At 41.9% G+C, this 21,387-nt stretch overlaps 2 protein-coding genes across 4 annotated transcripts in view; both read right to left on the bottom strand.

The window, feature by feature from the left end:
- Positions 1–265: 265 nt before the first annotated feature.
- On the bottom strand, positions 266–6,009 carry PDCD2 (programmed cell death 2). Of its 2 annotated transcripts, XM_054195096.1 has the most exons (7): positions 5,653–6,009; positions 5,322–5,573; positions 4,397–4,453; positions 3,853–4,038; positions 2,779–2,894; positions 1,402–1,518; positions 266–706 (listed from the first exon to the last, which is right to left on the bottom strand). In XM_054195096.1, the coding sequence occupies exons 1-7, from the start codon at positions 5,948–5,950 to the stop codon at positions 545–547; spliced, it is 1,188 nt and encodes a 395-aa protein (XP_054051071.1). In that variant the 5' UTR covers positions 5,951–6,009; the 3' UTR covers positions 266–544. The 2 variants fall into 2 exon arrangements, with proteins under 2 accessions (XP_054051071.1, XP_054051072.1); XM_054195097.1 differs by lacking the exon at positions 4,397–4,453 and having other exon boundaries at positions 5,653–6,007.
- A 320-nt stretch (positions 6,010–6,329) lies between these two features.
- Positions 6,330–21,387, bottom strand: part of GNPAT (glyceronephosphate O-acyltransferase) — a 22,092-nt gene continuing 7,034 nt past the window's right edge. For both annotated transcript variants that reach the window (XM_054195089.1, XM_054195090.1), the window contains exons 4-16: positions 21,099–21,228; positions 17,794–17,921; positions 17,276–17,351; positions 16,531–16,682; positions 16,310–16,440; positions 15,377–15,600; positions 12,653–12,898; positions 11,871–11,950; positions 9,288–9,428; positions 8,245–8,344; positions 8,058–8,151; positions 6,793–6,854; positions 6,330–6,488 (exon numbers count right to left, since the gene is read on the bottom strand). In XM_054195089.1, the coding sequence (XP_054051064.1) occupies positions 6,445–6,488; positions 6,793–6,854; positions 8,058–8,151; positions 8,245–8,344; positions 9,288–9,428; positions 11,871–11,950; positions 12,653–12,898; positions 15,377–15,600; positions 16,310–16,440; positions 16,531–16,682; positions 17,276–17,351; positions 17,794–17,921; positions 21,099–21,228 (1,608 nt within the window). In that variant the 3' untranslated portion in view covers positions 6,330–6,444. The remainder of the gene's footprint in view (positions 6,489–6,792; positions 6,855–8,057; positions 8,152–8,244; positions 8,345–9,287; positions 9,429–11,870; positions 11,951–12,652; positions 12,899–15,376; positions 15,601–16,309; positions 16,441–16,530; positions 16,683–17,275; positions 17,352–17,793; positions 17,922–21,098; positions 21,229–21,387) is intronic.

Here is a 21,387-nt window from a genome sequence, read left to right as displayed (position 1 = left end):
TCAGTCAGGACACCCAGCAACTGCCAAGTTAGACGCAGTGTACCTTTTGAGAGAGAAGCAGATTTAAGTTCCATAGTGAAAGGCTACACAGCTTTGTCTTAGCTATGACTTCTGTACACCTCCTGAACATAAGCATGCAAGTGATCTTACAGTAGGCTGCTTTTCTCTGGGAAGTAATATTAATTTTTGAGTAGCACGAAGAAAATCCTGACAGACAACAAGAGAAGTTTTCAAAGCTGTCACCCACAAAAGATACTGTCACCAATCCAAAAATATTTAATCTTTATTTAAACATTCAGAATTGAGATTTGAAGTGAAATTCACTGAACAGATGCATCTGGGCTTCATTACCAGGTTGAAGTAAAAGCTTCTGTGAAGCACAAGAGAGAGGCTGTCAAAGTCTACTTTTAGTTGTCCTATCACTGTTAAAAGATACAGAGTTATGGGTGACATCAGTTCAATTAGCTGTCTCTAAAGTGCAGCGATGCACTGAAACAAGGCAAGTATTCTATTTAGATGACTCAACTTAGTAACTTGATGGAAGCTAAATAGAGCCTGCGGAGAAGTCTTGTTTCCATATGAACTCTTCCGGGTATTCATTTCCCTCACCGCAGTTGTCAGCACAAGTGTACACCACCAGCGTTCCCCAGTCAATGCTTTCTCCAAGGCTGTCGACCTGAAGGTGGTTCAGGAGCTGTGGCATAATCTTCAAGAAAAAAAAAAACAGTTTAGAGGCAGGCCACAACTCTCCACCCTCTCCCTGCATCTCTCCCCAAAGAAAGGTCCTGCCTTCATTTATGTTCTCTTACACCAAAATCCCAATCACAGCTACTAACACAGCAGCTCAAATACAATAAATTTGGAATTCCCAAAACAATGTAGTAGATGCACAGGGAATGAAAGGCACAGCCCTAGTTATTTTAGGTACAGAAGTTTTATTGACTAAAACCTTTGCCTGATTTGTAAGCCTCCTTCCATTTGAAATTACCTTCATAACTGTGTTTTGCCTTTGCATGACATTAAGTGCATTCACTGTACACATGCTTCTGGCATATAAAATTCTACAGCTGAGTACTTTCAGCTAGACACATCCTTCACATTGTGAAGGCTTTTTTTAAAAAATATACAATACCAGATGCCTATTACTTATGAGGTGGTTCCATATTCACAACTGCGCCATTTTATGGATGGTGCAAGTTATCAGATAGAAACCCACCTTCTGTATGTGGAAGTCTTATAAGAAAGATCAGTTACAATAGTAAGGACTCCCTACAATTTAGCATAGTTAGTTTGTAGCGACTTCAGCTACCTTGTTCTAATGACAAGCCAACACCTATACAATTAGATCCTGTTAAGTCTGAACTATATTAACCTATAATAGCATTAAGTGAATGTACATACCTGGAATTCAAAAATCCTTTTGGCACCACATGAACAATCTGGGATATCTTTTTCTTCAGGAATATTTTCACCTGATACCCAGATCGGGCCTTCTCCTCCTCTGCAGTATCTAATAATCTGTAATAGAGCGGAAGTTTAAGTTCTCAAGACTGTCTCTTCATATATTTACTGACAGACAAAGCTGTAAGACAGTGCAGAAAAAGGTCAGTTCCTTTAAGTAATACTCATGGCAAAGTCATCGGTTGCAAATGCAGTATTCTAAATAAGACAGGTTCTTTATTTAAGTTTTCTTAACCATTTGAATCATGCAAGTATTCATACAGCATTTTTTTCAATGATCCAGGGATAAATGGCAATGATTTGCATTTCTCTAATTAAGGGACCCAGAAATGCTAGGTCATGTATTTTACAGTCTTGAGATGGAAGAAGAGCTTGGATTGATAATTAGCACATAGAAGTGTACGGGAAACTTGGGAATGCAATCCAGCTCTTCTGTTTGCAGTTCTGCATCTAAATGCAAGGGGACTCTCCTCATGTCCCAGAAGGAGGTATTTTCAGATATTCACATCCTTTGTTGTTCTGTTACTATCTAAATATTTATATAGCAAATCGGGCATTATCAACAAGAGGACGCTAAGGCAGAGCAGTCAGTATGGGGAGGTCAGAGAGGGAGGTGACAAACCTACCCCAAGCAGAGGAGGGAACAGACTCAAAGCCTCCTACTTTCTGGGTGTGCATCTTAACCCCTCAGCTTCCATGTGAAACATGGAGAGAACTTCTTCCTCCACCAGTTTTATGGATTTAGGCCTGCGTTTCCCCTGAATGGAACCAGGAACCATGGTTTTGTTTGACCATGTGGCATTTTTCAGCCTCTTGTGTCAGCAAGAAATAGCACGGGGGGAGATTTATGTTTTAAACAGTTGAAATTTTGAAATCATCAGTAATTTCTTCAGCGTTAAACAAAAGCCAAACCAACCCCCCACACACACACAGCTGGTGACAGTGACAGAGGTCCTCTCTGCAGTCTTGGTTCTGCAGAGGCTGGGGAAGAGAGCGATGGTTCACCACCTCCTTTGGTTAGAACCACTTCACAGGATGGCAGGTCCTCCCCCTTCAGCTTCAGCGCCCCTGTGCCTTCTCACCCTGACCCATTTCTGCACACATGATACATGAGCAGCTGTTAAATTCTTACTTCAGCCTGAATCAAGCTCTGCACGTAAGGAAGATTAGGGTATGTTGGTTAAGGTGTGTGGAGGATGAGGAGGCATCCCCATCGCCATTTCTAACCGTAGGTACAAAAGGCAGTGAAGCATTTTGCAGGTGCAGCAGGATGCTGTGCCACAATCTGTAAGTTCTAAGGCTGCCCTATCTTCTGACCTGCTCTGGTTCAGCAGCTACTCGCTCTTTAAATATTTGGAAGATCTTGTCTTCTTTAGTCTCATGTTTTGCCATTGCTTCCAATGTCTCTTCATCTAAGGATTGAAATGCTTCACCTAAGCAAGGAAAAAACAACCCCACGGTTACAAGCTAATGCAAGACAGCCAAAAATTAAAACCAATATTGCACCTGTAAGTGCGGAGATCCATTTACTAGTTTTAGTTGCATTTTAAACACAGTTGTCAGTAGTGGAAAGGGAAGGAGTTAATCTACCAAAATTTATGGTTCCCATATGGTTCCCAGCAGGGATCGCTGAGCCTTCAGAACATGACATCTGAAAAAGGCCACCCGTGCCGTGCATGTGCCAGACTTCAGTTTCTAGCACTGAAGAGTGCATCTGTTGCACTCCCATGTTCACATCAACATGCGGCACTGAGCAGTCTCGAGATGGCTTTAGATCACAGCAAGGGACAGCTGTGAAGCCAGCAACCTTCCCCTGTCACATCACAAGCTCTCCACCCTGGGCGTGTGCAAAGCCAGCGTGGTGATCTACAGACACCTTGTGAATTTGGGGGAGCGGGGGCTGCACTTCAACTGCTTAATTCAAAGTCAATTAAAATAGCCTCAGAACAGTTTTTTCCTAGCACAGCCAAGGAGATTTGTTACATATTTTCCATAAATTAAGACAAATTGAACCAAGACAAGCCAAGACCATTTAACTCAATCTCCCGATGCCAGCAGCGTCCAGCAGCAGGACGCTGTTTTTCTGACTGGAGTTGTTCCTTATCTGCGGGGAGCACACACTGACACAGTGTAACCCCCAGCTACCTGCAACCTCACTGCAGCAACAGGCGCCTCCACAGCTCCTGGGGTTGGCACTTAGTAAGTTCTCTCCCCTGAAAGCAATTTATATTTCAGGATGTCTACAAAAAACTTGCAGCACAAATGACTGTAGATTTAGCCTTTTGTTACCAGTAGTTAACAGTGGACACTTAAAAATCACAGCGTTTTATATTTCAAAGTTGTAACACAGGCTTCGTTAGAAAGAATTACAGACAGCATCTTATTTCTTACCTGCACTGCCTGTAGCTCTGAGTTCCTCTTGTTCTTTCGTGTCCTTTGATGTATCTACAGCGCCTTGTTCATCCTCAGGATCTATGCTGCTGTCAGCAGGAAATTCTGGTTCCTCAGGTTCTATCAAAATTTCATATTCTGGAAAAAGGAATTCGTTATGCTCTGGAATTGCATCTGCCGAGTCACCTACAAAACAGAAAACGGATACCATTTCACAACACCATCTCATATTACATGTCCATCTCCCCAAAAGCTACACAGCAAACTACATCGCAAAAATACAAGCACTGCACAAGCAAGAGTGATTTACCTTGCTGCTAAACCTGATTTAAGAAAGATTTATATTAAGGACAGGAGAAAACTACAAAAGGTGATGTGTTGCTTTGAATCTTTGTAAATACAAGAGACACAGAAAACAGACTAAATAGTGTTAGCAGCTACATTTTAAAAACCAAAACCTGCAGTTTGACAGCTCTGTGCGTATCTCATTCTGACTTGCATATGCACACAAGTCAACTGTGCATCAGGTGCCACGAAGCCATACCATTTTTTCTTAGTTTTTCTTTGCATATTGTGAGTAGGCAAAGTTTCCAAATCGGTTCTGTAATGACATTATTAAACTACGTGCTAGTAGGTTTTGGCTTTTCACTGTTTCAATTGAATGTTTCAAATGTCTGACCCATAACTCGATTTGCACAAATCGACTTTTAATGTTCTGCTTATTTCCACTACCTGTAATCGAAGTTTTTAGGACTAGCATCCCACAATGTACAACAGGAGATACATCATACATACCAAGTTTCATCACACCATTATTAATGTGATACTTTTGATGACTAAGAAAATTCTTTAAATACTCTGTATTTGTCCCTGTAACAACCAGCAAACAAGCAAGCATTTGAATGAGACGAGAGCAGGAGAGGGAATGGCTGAGGAAAAGGGTCTCTAAAATAGCACGCTCACCAAAGTACTCTTGTCATCTACTGACCATCACAATATCCTGTGAAGGCCTCATCATTTTACAATTTATGAATAAGCCATCTTAGAAGTGGCCTACAAAGGGAAAAAATAGGTCTATGTCCTTTCAGCTTTTTACAACATTAAGGGGGACAGAAAGAGGTCTTTGAAAGAGACCAAAGGTACTCCTTGAATTCATTAGCCTTCCAGGAACAACAAAGATCCCACATTCTTATGTCACATGAAGTAAACATCTAATAGAAAAAAAAAAAGCACCTGAAAGAATTACTGACGGTTTCCTTCCAAAATCATAGGACAACGCAAAAGACACGAGCTCCTATTTTCTCTCCAGAGCAGGCCCTTACCCCACTAACAAGCACGTTGGGCACGCTGAAAGGACTGCCGCCTTGGCAACGGCAACGCCTCTCGACGAGCACCGACCTTGTGCCACCCGCAGCTCAGCGGCGACGGAGCCAAGGGCAGGCAACCCTGCAGACCGCCCCCAGACCCACCTCCGGCGGCGTGCTGCCCGCAGGACCGCCGGTGCCCCCGCCGCCAGTCCAGGGCCTGGTGCTCGGGGCCGCAGTAGGCGGCGCGGCGGCAGCGCCCGCAGACGCGGGGCCCCAGGCAACCGCAGACACGGCAGAGAGCGGCCCCATCGCGGAGCCGGCTGGGGGGCGACGAGGGGGGATCCGGCGGCGGCTCTTCGGGGGGCGGCTCTTCGGAGTAGGTGTCGTTCCGTCGCGGCAGCTGGTTGCGGAACACTGCGGGCGAGAAGCGGCGGTCAGCGGGGAGGCGGCCATCGCCCCCTAACCCCTCCTCACACTTCACCCCCCGCCTCACCACAGAGAGGCCCCCGCGGGCCGGGCAGGCGATAGCAGGCGGCTCCGCGGCAGGCGAAGACGAAGAGGGTGCGGTGGAAAGCGTCGGGGCGCTCGGGCAGCGGCGCGTACAGCTGGAGCAGGAAGGCGCGGGGCTGATGACAGCGGCCGCAGCGCAGAGCGGCCGGGCCCGGTAACCCGACCTCCCCCAACCAGGCCGGTCGACCCCCGATCTTGCTGGGGAAGTATGAGCTGCGCAGCCGCCAGGCGCCGCCCGGCCCCACCGCCGCTGCGAAGCCCAGCTCCACGCCGGCCGCCATGTTGTCGCCGGAAAAGGCGGGCCGTGGCCTCGCGCCGCAACCGACCGCCCCCAACGGCCGCCTCATGGCGGCCGTTGGGGGCGGTCGGTTGCGGCGCGAGGCGAGGGCCCGCCCCGCGCTGTTTCCCGCCCCCCCCGGCTTTTACCCAGACAGCAACGCCTTTTTCTAAATATTAATTTTAATAGCAAGTCCTTTAATTCCCCCGTTACATTTTCACAGCCATGAAATATTTGCAAACGATCACAATCTTTGTTACAAGTCTAGGGGGGAAAAAAAAAAAAAAGGTATTTAAGTAGCCGTTACTGTGCGCTCCCCCCTTCTTTTAAATATCAAAAAAAAAAAAAAAAAAGACCATGTGTAATCTGTTTTTTTTTTAAAAAAAAAAAAAAAAAACCAACAAAAACCACAGGATAGAAACACAGTTTGTAAGTGGTAATGGAGAGCTGAAGAACACCTCTGGGCCTGTCGCTTCCAGTCACAGCATCAGGAACCACTTAGAGTCGCGCAGCCACGGGCTTTTGTACAGGTATCCTGGCATCTAAAAAGACAAAGCCAAAAGGTAAACATTTCTTGTGCAAACGCTGTAAATACCACTCCGCTACTATTTTGTTCCGTCTTCCTTGGTCGTCGGGTGGCACGGTATTTCAAATAAAGAAGGGAGATTCAAAGCTGCAGTCAGTGACACCAGAAAAAGCACTATAAAAAAGTATCATCAGGATTTTTGTACAGATAAATCTGAGGAACTAGTAGGGGGAAAAACCACTACATCTAACATATGTGCATTGTCTGAAGTAATTTATAACTTGTGAAGCTCTCTTCAAATTAATTAAGAAAACACTTACCAAACACGTCCAGGATTTTATTAACAGCCTCTTCATTTACATTGTAAGTGAATCCACTGGACCTACAGTCAAACGAAAAAAATAGTGTTTCTTCGATGAATATTTCTTATTCCAGTCATTTCTATACAAATAATCTGAATTAAACATTTTCATAATTACGTCATATTTTTCATCCTACCAGCATACATATTAAGGACACAGCAGACTTCTAAGCAGATTGTACTCACGGACAGTTACACTTACTTTATCCTTCCTCTTGTTCACAGTCCCCATGCTTCTCTCTTACCCTGAATTTTATTACGGAGAATGGCAGGAGAGAACATTTGTTTGTTTTCAACCATGTAATTTTCAAGACTAGCTCTCTGAAACTGAACCCTATCTTCAGCTGATGTCAAATTCCGTTGCACTCGATTGATTTATTCCTTTTACACAAAAGGGAAATATAGCTATAGACATCTATTTAGCTCAGTGACGTGTCAGGGGATGTAACACCACGAGTACTGGGTGCACTTTCCAAGAACACTACAAACCTCAACCAATTCATTTCCTGAACAGAGGCATAAGAAAATAGCTCAGGGTCATCAGCTCCCAATGGTGTTCTGTGAAACACTCAAGACAATGTGGGGACCTCTTGTATTGGGGGCTTCCATGGTTATACTTTTAAATACAGTAAGAAGCACCACAACACAAGTTAATTTGATAACAGGAAATGCATGTCACTATTTTTTGTACAGCAATAGCTGTTTTTTTAACCTTAGGCCTATATGAACTGTGTTAAGAGACTTTAATGAGTAAGCTTTCAGTTAAATTGCTTTGAGATGTCAGTGCTGAACGCCCCCCAAAATTAGCAGTATTCCTGATTATTGCTTACGTTGCCTGATGAGGCTTATTGTAACACACAGAGTAGCCCTTCTATTAAAAATAAGCAGGACTGTTCTATTTTCTTATCAAAGCCTTGGGAGAAACTTTGAAAACCAAAAGGTAAAAGCAGCCTACTAGTGAGTTAATGAATTTTGATGCTGGGTCCCACAGAAGTGTTTTCACTATGAGGGTGTGCCATTCTGCTTCTACAACGCATGCAGAAAGGAACTACCCGCGTCTTCACCACGACTCGGGTAAATCCAATCAGCCTTCAGTTGACTGGTGGTCAGACAGTCGAGGTTCCGCTGTTTGCTTGATACTAATAGCTCAGTCATTAAGAACTGCCAGTGAGACCACACACTGACTTCCACACACCAAAAAGCCAATAAGCCAATGCTACTTACATTTTCTTCTTCTTCACTGCACCTAGTTGCACAAGAGCTGCTAAGGCATTTTTCTGCATGTCAGAAGACAGCGCTTCGTAACACTGCGTATTCCCTACAGAGAAAGCAGAAACACAATTAAACGTTTTATCACTATCCATTGACAGGCTACAGTTGTAAAATCATATTGCATAACAGCCATACACACCCTTCTCAAGAAGTTGAAAAACAAAGTTGCGGACTCCAGGTATGAACTGCTTCTCAGTAAAGGCTTCTTTTGTTTCCTTTGAGAGGTATCTGAAAATTAACTAACATTTAAAAAACCAATTAGCACTTATTTCCTTTTGATTGTCAATTTGCTATTAATTACAAACAAAGATGCCCTCATAAGAAAGCAACATTGTTGCATTTTGAAAAGTGTAGGAGAGGAACTCAAAAGGTATCATTATATAGAGCATCTGAAATTTTTATTACTGTTCAACAGGCATGAGAACCCTAACATTAAAGGTTCAGAATTACTATAATAGTTACCTTAGACATCAATTTAATATTCCTGTTCTCACAATCAAAAACAGTATAATTTAAGCCATATTAAATTAATATTAAAGCAATATCTGTTTTACAGGTGGGAAAAACTGAATCAGTACAGTTCAGCCCAAGTCATACAGCAGATCAGTAAGAGATTCCACTAGGTTCAAGCGTTCACATTCCCACCAATGTTATGCTGACACACCAGAGATTTTAGCCTCCTATTTTTGTATACATCGCTTACTACAGGAGCGTAAGTGTTTGGTCTTATTAAAACCTTGGAAAACCAAATAATTTAAAGAGATCCAAATGGAATTAATGACTCCAAAAAAAAAAAAAAAAAAGATATCATATATGAGATGCAAAATCATTTCTGCACCTGTCAGGACAGCCCACATGAAATGAATTAAGCAAGAGCTCCTCATAAGAAAGAGCAATCAACCTGGTAGCAGCACACTCCCCATGAAGCTTATAAATCTACGATGGGCCATCACATTACATGGTAGGTACTGCTTTAGTCAATTGGCAAAGTCTAAGCCAAAAGCTGAAATCAGGATCCTGGCGGGAGGGTGATGTTTAAGATATTTGTTACTGCTATTTCTCAACTCTTCCACTCCCCAGCCATGAAAACAGTCACTACTTATACTGCAGAAGTATCTCAGCTCTCCTAGTTTCCCTATAAAACATGGGAGAAAAGAGATAATTTTCCAAACAACAACATACCTGATAACCTTCTACAAAAGGTCGGAACATAGCAGACAAGAAAGATACTATAACACTTCCTTTGTCAGTAGGGTAGATTTCCTGCTGAGTTGCTTGAATGGCATCACATTTTGTGAGTAGAAAGCATCCTTCCTCAAAATCCTGGGGGAAAGAGAAGCAGAACTGAAATTTTAATGTCTACACTAAGTGCAGCTACCTTGCCCCACAAAATCAGCAACAAAACCCATACAACAGCACACCACTTCCATTTCTGAACTCAGTTCTCAAGAGACTCAAACCAAAGTTTTCCTATATACCAGAAATACCCTTACAAAAAGGCAGCGGGAACGGGTTCTTAAACACAGCAGTACCCGGATGCACAAGAGACCTAAGAGCAAAGAAAGCGGCTGTGGCTGCTATTGTAACAGCCGAGGGTTTTTTCTGTAGGTGGCATTTATTTATTTACTTATTTTAAGTCAGGGTTTGCTTTTATCTCATGTCCACTGTTTGCAATAAATGACAACATAGTTCACTGACCTGCCCTCTACAAAAGAGACAGCACAATGGCCAAAAGTTACAAATTATGGAAATGTCAATGACAAAACCATTTTACTGCCAATATGGGTGCAGGGGGAGATGACACACAGGACACATGGGGATAGGACACAGACATGACAGACACGTGGACGACTAGAGGGGTGGGTTGCTAAGAGATCCCTTAACATTATAGCAACTCTTTCATTTGACTTCAGTAAAGTCAGTCATAGCCAGCCACCTTCCTGTTCCCTGCTTGGTTTTGGTACTTGAAAAAAAGTTGCAAGAGACAACAATTGCTAACAATGAAAACTAAACATAATGGTGCCCATCAGCCTTTAAAAAAAGGCACAATTCTCTTCTATATAAAAATCTATGAGATTTTAATGCAGTCACAAGTCTTGAATATCCTTATGAAAATTATACTTTTCTATTTTTTTAAATGCAGGAAAGATCACAAATATCACCATCAGATAATTTGGCCTTAGCACTGATAAAAATCACATTTAATCAGTTTTAAATCCAAATAAAAACTGTGGACTTACCAGTTTATATAGGGTATGGCATTAAACCTTTTTTTTTTTTTTTTTTTACTAATAAACTTGCGCTCACCTGCATTTCAAGCTCGCTGGACTAAAGCCAGCTCCGACCCAGCAGGACATGTACAAACTGACACAGCAAGTCCTGCAGAGAGCAAAGTGCTGCCTGCAGTTTTCACAGCTTGCCTGTGTCCAGCTGTGTTAGGAGAGGATGAAGACACACTGAGCCCTGCAATAAGGCAGTATGCGGGAACAATACTGGCTTTGTCTGAGTAATGGCTATACCGGGCAGGGGGTGAAATGAGGGGAAACTCTTCTCAAGCAAATAGGATGCAAGTAAAGCTTCCCTAAGACTCTGCGAGGGACGCTGTTATGCCATTAGGAAAGTTCACACTTCAAAAACCTTCCCAGGCTGCATAGCCTCAACTCCGATTTTTATCAAAATTTTGGCTGCAGAAGTTTTAAAACAAGCTTTACTATAAGCACTTCCCTCATAGTGCTTGCAAATCTGAACCTACACAAGATAAATGCTAGTAATAAAAACCTAAAAGGGCTCAACCATGAACCATCAAAATATTAAAAAAAGTGTTTACTTATGCACAGGAACATCAAAACCTTCAGAGTTCAAGGTATAAGACAAACATTAGCTGTTGTATAAGCACTACAGAGTAGACACCGCCACGCTCTGCACTCAAGGAGAGGTGGGTACAGAGGCCCACGCTGGGTGTTGGCAGAGTCCTCTGGTAGCCCTGCCATCAGAGACCACACACATGGAGCTACACAAAGCGACCGATCACAGCTGCACTAGGAGGAGTACAACCAACCAGAGGACAATAGGCACCTAAATTTAGAATTGCCTACTCTATTTGTCAAAGATAACAAGGGCATACAACGGTTGATCATTAATTGGTATAATACTTATAGCTTAACTTTCTGAAAGAGCAGCAGTGGCCCTCTGCTACACAGCCTGCAAGAGCTTTTAGGAAAAAATATTCTGGTGTAGCCTCAATGAGAATTCCTGTTTTGTTTCTGTGCTGCTAGAACACACCCACTCTGTGACAGGATTCAATTAAATCTACATTAACACTTTTTTCTTCACAGCCTAAAGTCTCTTACATAACTGGAGGAGGACTGTATTTACACTTCACTTAAAAGACAGCTTTACACATATTTTTATATCCGTGCTGGAAGACTGGTAGCTTTATGCAAAAAAGCCAAACTTCTACTACAGTTCATTTTAATGGTTCAGAATTGGGAAGGTTTTTTTTTACTGGAGGGAAAAAAAAAAAAGATTGCACATGCAACCTCGTGGATTCAGACAACATTTTGCAACTAACCAAATGACTACCTCTACTCTGACCCCCTTTTAATTTCTCCCTCCCACTTACAGATCAAGTTGATATTGCTGTACATGTTTATCATAAAGCACTTGTTTGGCAGAGCCCTGAAATCAGATGCTATTTTAGTTGGCTGCGTATTTTTGTACAGTTTTGTACTTTGTACAGTATTTTTGTATAAAGGATGTTTTTACCTTCAATGAAACGCCAGGAAAGAAGATGAACTCATCAGAAAAAACATCTCTCAAGAAGCTGAAGCAGCTATAGATTTCCTCTGAAAAAAATATTGTAAAGTATTATTGTTTAAAAATGTAATTTAAAACACACAAGTGAAGAGCCATTTACTGCTTATTTTAGAGAGAGTACCTGCTTCAAATAAAATTTGTACTTGGGGTTAACACCATACATACACAGCAGAAACCACCACAACAGAACAGCAAGTACTCAAAGCACTCGATTCAACTGTTACTAAAAGGGTTGTAGCTTCTCCGAACATGCACTAAATACCACATAATCAGATGATGCACAAACTAAGGCATGTATTCTGAAAAGTTTCTTTACAAGCCAAGTATCGGATAACACTGAAATACTTCAGAAACAGAAGTGGGAAGAGAAGAAAGACAGAGAACTGGTTGCACGGTACACAAGTGTGAGCTGTCTGTAATTTGTAACTTAAAAAGCTGGTTTGCTAAGCGCCAACAAAATAAGACACTTAAGAACTGGGATCAGCTCACCTTAGCCCTGCCCTCTCAGCAGAACATACCTGCTTTCAAAAGTATCAAAGGATAAACAAACCAAAAAAGGCAAGAAAAATACCCCCGTCCCCTCCCAAGACATCCACCTTATGCCACGGGACCTTATCCAGAGTATAACAGATCGCCCCCACTAGCAGTCGCAGGTGGGAGTCTTGTGCTCCTCTCACAGCTGACTGCGCACGGAGCAAAGCCAGCGGACTCTCAGAGCTACCCAAACATACCTTTTCTGAAGCTGCGTGTCATCTGCAAGGCAACAGCCACCAGAGATGGACGCACAAACACATTCAGCAGTTGGTTTCTGTAGGTGGCACACATGAGGATGGCCAGAGCACGCTTAAAGACGATTTCCCCTACGGCTCCATCTTCCACTCCTTTGTCATTTAGGACCACGTGCCCATCAACAAGGTGAGCAATGTTGGAATGCAGGGTGAGGCCAGACATGACTGCTTTTTTGGCACACAGGTTATCTAGCAGGAAAACGCAACACTCAGGAAGATGCAGAAGGGAACACAACTCTACCGAAACAACCTAAAATGCACCAGTATTTAAGTTTTATCACTGAAGACCAATTATTACACCAAAACATTCAGCTAGAGAGATATTCTAAAATAATCCATACCAGGAATTGGCAGCCTAGGCATAGTACGAAATGGAGAAAACAAATTTCAGACATTTCTCTAATTAAAGCACTTTAAATGCTTCCACTTGCTAACAATGACAAATACTTCCTTTGTCTCTGGAACAAGTATTCTGAGCCTCCAAATACAAGAGGATAGATCTGTTTGATGGATACATTCATCAGTAAGGAAATGGAGACCATATTTTTGATTAGGCATTTCTGACACTTCAAGTTTTGAATCAGATGCACAAGTCTTTATAATGTTTTTCCTCAATTCTCATATACAAGGAAGTCTTCATCCCAAATTAAGTTTAAAGAAATCCTAACGTAAGTATCGTCACATAATATACCTGCTCAAAGAGAAATCAGACTGTACTTAAATCCAAATCTCTTCTTGTTTCATAAGACAATCTTTTAAAATGCCTAAAGCAAGGAAGTGTGTGGTTTTGGGTTGGCTTTTTTTTTGCAAACAATGAAGTTCTTTGAAGGCAGCCATGGGTTTCAGAAATCTGTGGGCTTTGGTCAAGCTTTTTTTTGTCAGTGTGACCCACTGCGAACTTTATTCAGATAGAGAGCAGCATCTCAAGTCTTGAAAACACACTCACCTTTTTAGAACATCTTACATTTTAAACACTACCAAAGCATTCCCTGCATCAAATGTGAACTCTTTAGCAAGCAAGGAAAGAAGCAATAAAAACTTACTCAACACTAATATACGCTTTACATGTTCACAGCACCACAAGCATATCAAATCAATATAGCCTCTAACAGGAAAAAAAAAATATCATATTCTTTCCTCTTAATAGATTTCACGTAGAATGTCCTTGCATTTTATTTGCTCTTTCAGACTACTTTGTTCCAGCTTTGCTAAAGCTCCCAAATTCCTCAATGCAGAAGCAGAACTCTGAGCAAGCCATTTTGCAGTTCCTGTTTTTAATATAAAATTTCTAACAGCCAAGCAAATGTTCTGCCTGTAACAACTAACCAGCATGACAAAGGCAGAAACAACTAGCTGTTTGGAGACAGAAGAATGGACAGGGTACATATAGGTGCTGACTTGGTGATGTCTCCAAATTAGCCTTTAAAATATATTTATTCTTTCAAATTATGACAACCCAAAACAAAGCAACACATCCTGTTTCTAGGCGACATGCTTAGAGCGGGGACAGCACACTCCAACAGTCTGCTCAGTTGTTGTCATTCCTCTATTCCATTACCATGTTCCCTGACTACACCACAACACTACTAAAGCAAAAGTTTATTCATTGTTGCTAGGAAAATAAACAAAATAAGCAAGCAAACCCAAATGTGGTATGTTTTTCAGTTTACTGTGCAGTAAGATTTTAAATGTTTAAATATTGCCACGAAATTCTCCCATATTGCCATGAAATTCTGGTAAAAACCAGCCTGGCAGGAGCAGACCTTGTCTGCGTCCACTGCAGTGCAGGTCCCTGAAAGGAGAAGTGGTTTTCTTCCAGAGATGACCAAGCTCTGTTATAACTGCAGCCTGCTCCTATTCCTTTATTGCAGTACTGAGAGGGATCCTTGATTATACACATGACTACAAAAGCAAAGATCCATGGTTTAAATCTACCCACAGTGAAAAGGTAAATGTACTTGCATTAAACTATTTTTCTTTGCTAGCTTTAACACTTATGTCCTGAGGCTCTAAAATTAATTACCTGCATCACCTTGGCTCGCAGAGAGAAGTTTAAAACAATTGTTCAGAAAGTTTGGAAGGAGATTCAACCTTTCAGCAGCCAATACACATATATATATTATACATTCTTTAAAAAGAGTGTGTGTGTGTAAATATATAAATAAAACCACCCAAGAAGCCTCCTCCGCAGACCTAGACCACTTTAGTTTTGATTTTCTCTCACCCATTTTTTCCCACTAGTTCTTTACGACAGTAACAACTTATACTAGAGTCAGTATCAAGCAATAAACACTGCGTTACACCAAGCTAACTGCTGCAGATCAGGTAATCGCCTGTGACTTAACATAGGGTTCAGAAAGACAGACACTAGGCAAACCTCAGTACTCTAATACAAGTACCTTATAATTTCCCCCCTCATTCCACACTTCAGGATATAACAGTAAAATATCTATTCTGCTTCCACCTAACTGTTTTTCAAAGTATTATCTTCTACAGGCTAAGTCAAAACCTGTCAGGTTTTAGCATCATTTTTAGCCTATCCTAAAATCCATTTACAACTCCAAGAAAAACATTTTGTAAAGTTGTCACCTTACAGTGCTTCCACAGAAATATAATTTATCCTTCATAAGCAACAAAAGGAATAGAAATAACGCTTTCTTTGCATACCAGGCCATTCAATGAATCCTCCAAAAGTCTGTGTTAAGCCTTTAAGCCACAGAGTCTTTTCTATTAGAAGTTCAAAATCCACGGCTGGCAAATTCTGGAGCAGCACAGCAGCAACCAGCACCCATGGGCTCAAAACCATGTTTTCTATTTGCAGGAGTTCCATTTTATAAGCTACATCACTGACAAATTCTTGGATATCCTCAGATGGCTTTTGGGGAAGGTGCCTGAAAAGAACAATGCAGTTCAAGGTAAAGAGCTCCAAAAACTGGGATATAAATCACACCCTTCCTTATTTCTTCTGCATTGCTCCCAGACCCATAACTACTTTACAGCACCTAACATCTGGAGGGTGATGCTATCTATGTGATATGTAGAACAGAAGTACAGAGCAAAACACCAGTAGCTTCATGACAATATTAGAAACAGATCTCTGCATTGATGCTGTACACTCACTATCTTAAAAAAAATAATTCAAAAGCATTGTTTTACATAACAAATTGCAGAAGCCACCCAGTCCAGTCATAGCTACAGCTCCCTGGCACATGCTCACGTAACAGTCTGCAGTAACAAAGCAAGGAGGGAGAGAAAGGTAGAAATTTTAAGTGGCAAAACCTCCAAATTCTCAGAAAACAGAGCTTTGCCTGGCTTATTCATCATCATTAAATTGGCATCTTATGTCAATTTATGCCATAAAATGGCATCTTCCTGACACAGTACAAAGCTACGCAAGTAACAACCTGTTTCAGAAACACCCAATCACCAGCATGATAAGGCTCTGCTCAGACAAAACAGGTTCAGTGGTCTAAACAGTCAGATGGGAGAGGAAGTGAGAGAAGTTGAAAACAAAGCACAAGAGAACATCTTAATTATTTTATATAGGTGAGGACTAAACAAAGGCTTTTCCTGTGCAGACACCATGTAAAGATGTGGTACCTGGGAACTAAGTTGTATGGGCACCGATTGATTCTCCCAGATGCCAAGGTTCTAAGTGATACCGGCTGGCCAACGTAGATATGTATGGTACCAAAATTGTCACTGAGGATTCTTCTGGCTTTTAACAACCCCTAGGAAGACGGGAAGAGCAAAATTCTAATTTTGGTGATACAGGGTGTTTATACATCCGCCTATGTTCTGTTCTTAAGGAATTTACATACAGATGTAGATTCTTTGGGTTTTGGGACTCCTAGGAGTTCATATGCATAGAGAGATTCTTCTAATATCCTCTCATAGCTGATGCTGATGGGGACGAGGTATGTGTCAAAGACTTCTCGTTTAAAAAATGGTTCCATCACAATGCTGAGAAGACCTGCAAATTGGAAAAAAAAGAAAAAGTGAATCACTTGTCTTTTTCAAGGAGGGAAAAGCAACTGCAATCTAACTTTGAAAAGATATCTTCAAAATTTAGAAACTGCTAATAGGTGTACACTATGCCTGTTCTCTCTTCAAGCCAGCAGAAGCACAAGATATTGCCCAAGCTTTAAAACAGAAGATGAACGTAAGCAATGCATTTGGACAGCGATCTCTGCTCTTTTCAGCAGCCCCACTCCGCGCTCACGCACCATCTTCCTTCTAAAGAGTCCCCATTACTTTTACAGTTAGCTTACAGTATTTCCCTGCTGGTCAGGGGATGCCTATTTTCTAGGAAGACAAGGGTGAAGAGTTATGCAATTAAGTACACAATGGGGCAAAGGGAGAGAAAGCAGAAGAGTGCAAGAGACATGTATTGCTGTTCTTTGTATTGCCTTGGAACTCCAACCATAGTGTCTTCCACTACGCCGACAGACCTCGCCAGTTTCCCACCACTTTAACATCCCTTCCTGTCTGAAGAACTTACGAAGCACACAGCCACTAATGAAAACACTGATAATCATAAAAATTCCAAGTTTTCAACAAACCTACCAAACTTTGGAGTCAGAGTCTTGGCGGTGCGGCTTCTAGTCCCTTCGAGAAAAAATTCAATGGGGGCATAGCCACTCTTCAAAAGTAAAACAACAAAAAAGCCAGTCAGAAAAATAAAAACGTTTGTTCTTTACTGCCCACAAATAGTTTTAAGCACTTAAAATGTAAGTAGGTTTTTTTTTTTTAACGGAACCCATGGATGTCTAACTTCAGTCACCTCTAAGCCTATATTCAATTCATCCATTGTATTTGCCACACTGTATAGTTAAATTAACAAAAAGGGCACAACCCAAAGCAACTGATGAGCAACGATTTGTTTACCACCCACTGCTGAACTATAATAACAACAGAGCCCATGCGTGCTCTTCACCTACAGCAATTCCGAGGTAAAACGCATTTAATCAGATCACAGTGAAGACTTTCAATCACATAGCTGTAACATTGTTCATATTTCACAGGAATCGTTCCAACAGAGTACTTCTTAAGCATACATTTTGACAGTTCAGTGATTTATTTACCCTTAACATCGTTTTTACATATTCAGCAAACACTGCCCAGTAGAGCCTGTTCCCACCGAAGGAACGTCGCATAAAAAAGGCACCTGCCCTTCGTAGCAGCTCACCAACTATTTTCATTCCTAGGAAATCTGAAAAACAATCAAACAAAAACCAAAACCACACACACAAAACTTATTGGTTAATATCAGCCAGCAGAATCAACCACTTTCTCTAACACACTGACTCAATTGCCAGAATAAAGAAGATCTCTTTCAAGGATTCTGTTGTTGCAAATAGCTTTATTTGCTTTCAGACTGTCTAGCAAGACTTATGTAGACATGAATGGCATATTATAATATGCTCTCTTTTTTTTTGTTTTGCAAGCAGCATTCACTTATAGCAATTTATTTTCATAATTTAGATGGCCAGATTTCAACCATAATAAAGACTAAGTTTTTGAAGTACGCTGTCTTATTAATCTTCAGAAAGATCAGTTACCACTGAATGCATCCTAGAAGACACAGAAATTAACTGACCAATTATACTATATTATACCCTTTATGATCCTGACTCATCACTTTGGGAGGTGTACACCAAAACAGCTACAATTTTTTATAGTTTTCTATTTTTAAGCAATGATGGTCAACACTTTACTTGCAAAACCAGGAAACACTTAACAAATTTCTTAGGGAAGCATTTAAAATGAGTCTACACAGCAGCTGGCCACGTGCTGCTTCAACCTCCTTGCCACCTCAATCCATGCAACGTTTGACAACAGATATTCACTCAGTAAAATAAATTCGTAGTTCCACCTGCAACACTGACTGCCTTGAAGACGTCACACACACACATATATGTGAGATATCTGTATCTCTATATAGATAAAAATAGATAAAAAAGGGATTGTCTACAGGACCCTGGGCAGCAATAGCAGCTGTCAGAGCTTCCCATATGCAGAGGTCCATCTTTTCCCCTTACTCTCCTACTGTCCTCCCTCTCCCACCACAACACAGACTCTATCCCCTTCCTTACTTCCACCCTCCTGCCCCATACTCAACCTCCCAACCAGGATCTGGCTACATGCCCAATGCCTCTCCCCACCACACACTGCCACCCCACAAACTGGAACTGAAACATATCCTTTCACATACCTCAAGCCCACACCACCCCGCCAAGCCCACACCACCCTGCCAGCTCTGTGCCTCTAATCTGACTTTCTCCCAAGGCCTGAGACAGGAACACAATCCCAGCACCAGCTAGATTCCTGCTAATGTACTGGATGAACATGTATTCTGGTGTTACTGGCAACTGTTTACCTTCCCTTAGCTAATCCTCATAGATCTTTCTCTCTACTCCATTCTGGTATGATCCCACCTGGAGTACTGTGTCCAGGTCTGGAGCCCTCAGCACAAGAAGGACATGGACCTGTTGGAGTGGGTCCAGAGGAGGGACACAAAAATGATTAGAGGGCTGGAGCACCTTTCCTACGAGGACAGGCTGAGAGAGTTGGGGTTGTTCAGCCCGGAGAAGAAAAGGCTCTCGGGTAACCTTATAGCAGCCTTCCAGTACTTAAAGGGGGCCTACAGGAAAGATGGGGACAAACTTTTTAGTAGGCCCTGTTGCGATAGGACAAGGGGTAATGGCTTTAAACTAAAAGAGAGTAGATTTAGACTAGATATAAGGAAAAAATATTTTTATGACGTGGGTGGTGAAACACTGGCACAGGTTGCCCAGAGAGGTGGCAGATGCCCCATCCCTGGAAACATTCAAAGTCAGGTTAGACGGGGCTCAGAGCAACCTGATCCAGTTGAAGATGTCCCTGCTCACTGCAGAGGGGGTTGGACTAGATGACCTTTAAAGTTCCCTTACAACCTAAACTATTCTATGATTCCATGATTTATCCATATCGTACTTGAAGCCAAGTGCTAACTAACAAAGCAGAGGCTCTCACCACCTACGAGAGGAGAGCGCCTCTCCACTCAGCACAAGTACCACTTTAAGAGTGAGTTTGTAAACTGCATCTTGTAAACGTCTAACACAATATGCAGTAAATACAACTACAGCCATAGAGAACTGTGTTTTCTCTAGAGGCATTTAAAACAACACACACATGCAGCAGTATAATCAAGCTGCAAGCCCCTAATTCTGAGGAACTTTGACCCCAAAACACTTTAAAAAATGTTAATCACTAAAAAAAAATCCCTCTAAGCTAAACTAACGGTATCTTAAGATACTATTTTGAGGCCCAAAACTCAAAAAGGCTCTAATCCAAAAGTAAACAAAGGATTACACCAATACCCATAACAGCATGTGAGCAGATTCTGAACAATACGTGACAGGTAAACAGCTGCATCACCTTGACCAAGGCAGATGCAAGGCGTCAATTTCTGAATTCACCAGAATCTAACCTACATCACCCAGCTACCGTATATGCAAGTTACCATAAACTCAGAAATCAGCAGAATCTCATCCTCCCTAGCAAGTACATTCTCCCAACTTCTGCTGATTTGGTACTCATCTTCCTAACCTCTTGACTGGAAACACAGACTACAGTAGGGTAGTATGTTCCCAGACCTTTGGTGGCTAGCCTGTGTGCATTACAGCACTGCACCAGACCTGAGGTTATTGTCTGCCTGCTTAGAAGACCTGGTTGATATCCAAGACTTCCAAGATCAGGTTTCTCAGTTAAGTGCTATCAGAGTCCAGATTTTCAAAAAGCCCATTAACTCAGATGATATTTACTGTTAAAGTCTTCAAGAATTGTTTCCCGCAAATATATTGGCTTCATCTGCTTTAGAATTAAGTACATCCAAAACTGTGACCTCTGATGGGAAATTTCGTTTCCCAGCCAGCTCTGCTCTCAGTACTTCACGTAACAGAGTTCTGCCAATGCTTCAAGGCAATCAGTTGCATCAGCAACAAGCACGAGGTGGCTGGCACTTCATAGCTGGCTACTGTGACTGCATTTAAAACTGTACAAAGTACCACAAAAAGTTCTACGTAAACAGTAGCCCTTGGGCAAGTTTTTGCCTGATCCCAGGCCAAAAAAACCAATATAGAAATCTTCTTCACAACACCTGTCTTTGCCCCAGCCTTGGATCTACAGATGGAGTACTTCTGGGCGAACTTGCTATGAAAAAATTCACCTCTGATTGGACTCAGCACCGATGAGAAGCTTTCAGATGCTGTGTGCATCTCAGCCAAGGAGGTTTTAACAAGACATATTTGGAACAGAAGTTAAACACGACTACTTATAGTAGCAGCTACCAGACCCCTGGCTACTGATTCTCTGAATCCTGAAAAAATTCTTAAAAGAACATACTTGCCTATTCCTGCAGCAATGACAGGCAAAGCCAAGTCATACGTATATAGCAAATAAGACAGCATCAAAAAGTCTACGTAGCTTCGGTGACTGGGCAGCAGTACAACTGGATGCTCCTGAATGGCATGTTGCAACTGAAAGAAAAACAGCACAAACAATATTGTTCCAATATTTACAGACTGACTGTTGAAATTTGCAAATACAGCCCTTCACAGGGCATAAGGCAAACAGAAGCTGATCTGTTTGAGGGTGGTTTCTCTGTCCGCACACTCTGTTATCTTTTTCAGCATGGA

The sequence above is a fragment of the Rissa tridactyla genome, chromosome 3, assembly GCF_028500815.1.
Source record: "Rissa tridactyla isolate bRisTri1 chromosome 3, bRisTri1.patW.cur.20221130, whole genome shotgun sequence".
NCBI lineage: Eukaryota > Metazoa > Chordata > Aves > Charadriiformes > Laridae > Rissa > Rissa tridactyla.
Note: the sequence above shows the minus strand (reverse complement) of the source record. Positions and strands in the feature narration are given on the sequence as shown.

What these genes read in the sequence shown, in the direction of transcription:
- PDCD2 (XM_054195096.1), bottom strand. Translation starts at nt 5,950, where the DNA reads ATGGCGGCCGGCGTGGAGCTGGGCTTCGCAGCGGCGGTGGGGCCGGGC. An exon ending in CCCGCGGGGGCCTCTCTGTG is followed by an intron (nt 5,574 to 5,652) that starts GTGAGGCGGGGG and finishes TCTCGCCCGCAG; the next exon opens with TGTTCCGCAACCAGCTGCCG. An exon ending in AAAGGATTTTTGAATTCCAG is followed by an intron (nt 707 to 1,401) that starts GTATGTACATTC and finishes TTTTTCTTGAAG; the next exon opens with ATTATGCCACAGCTCCTGAA.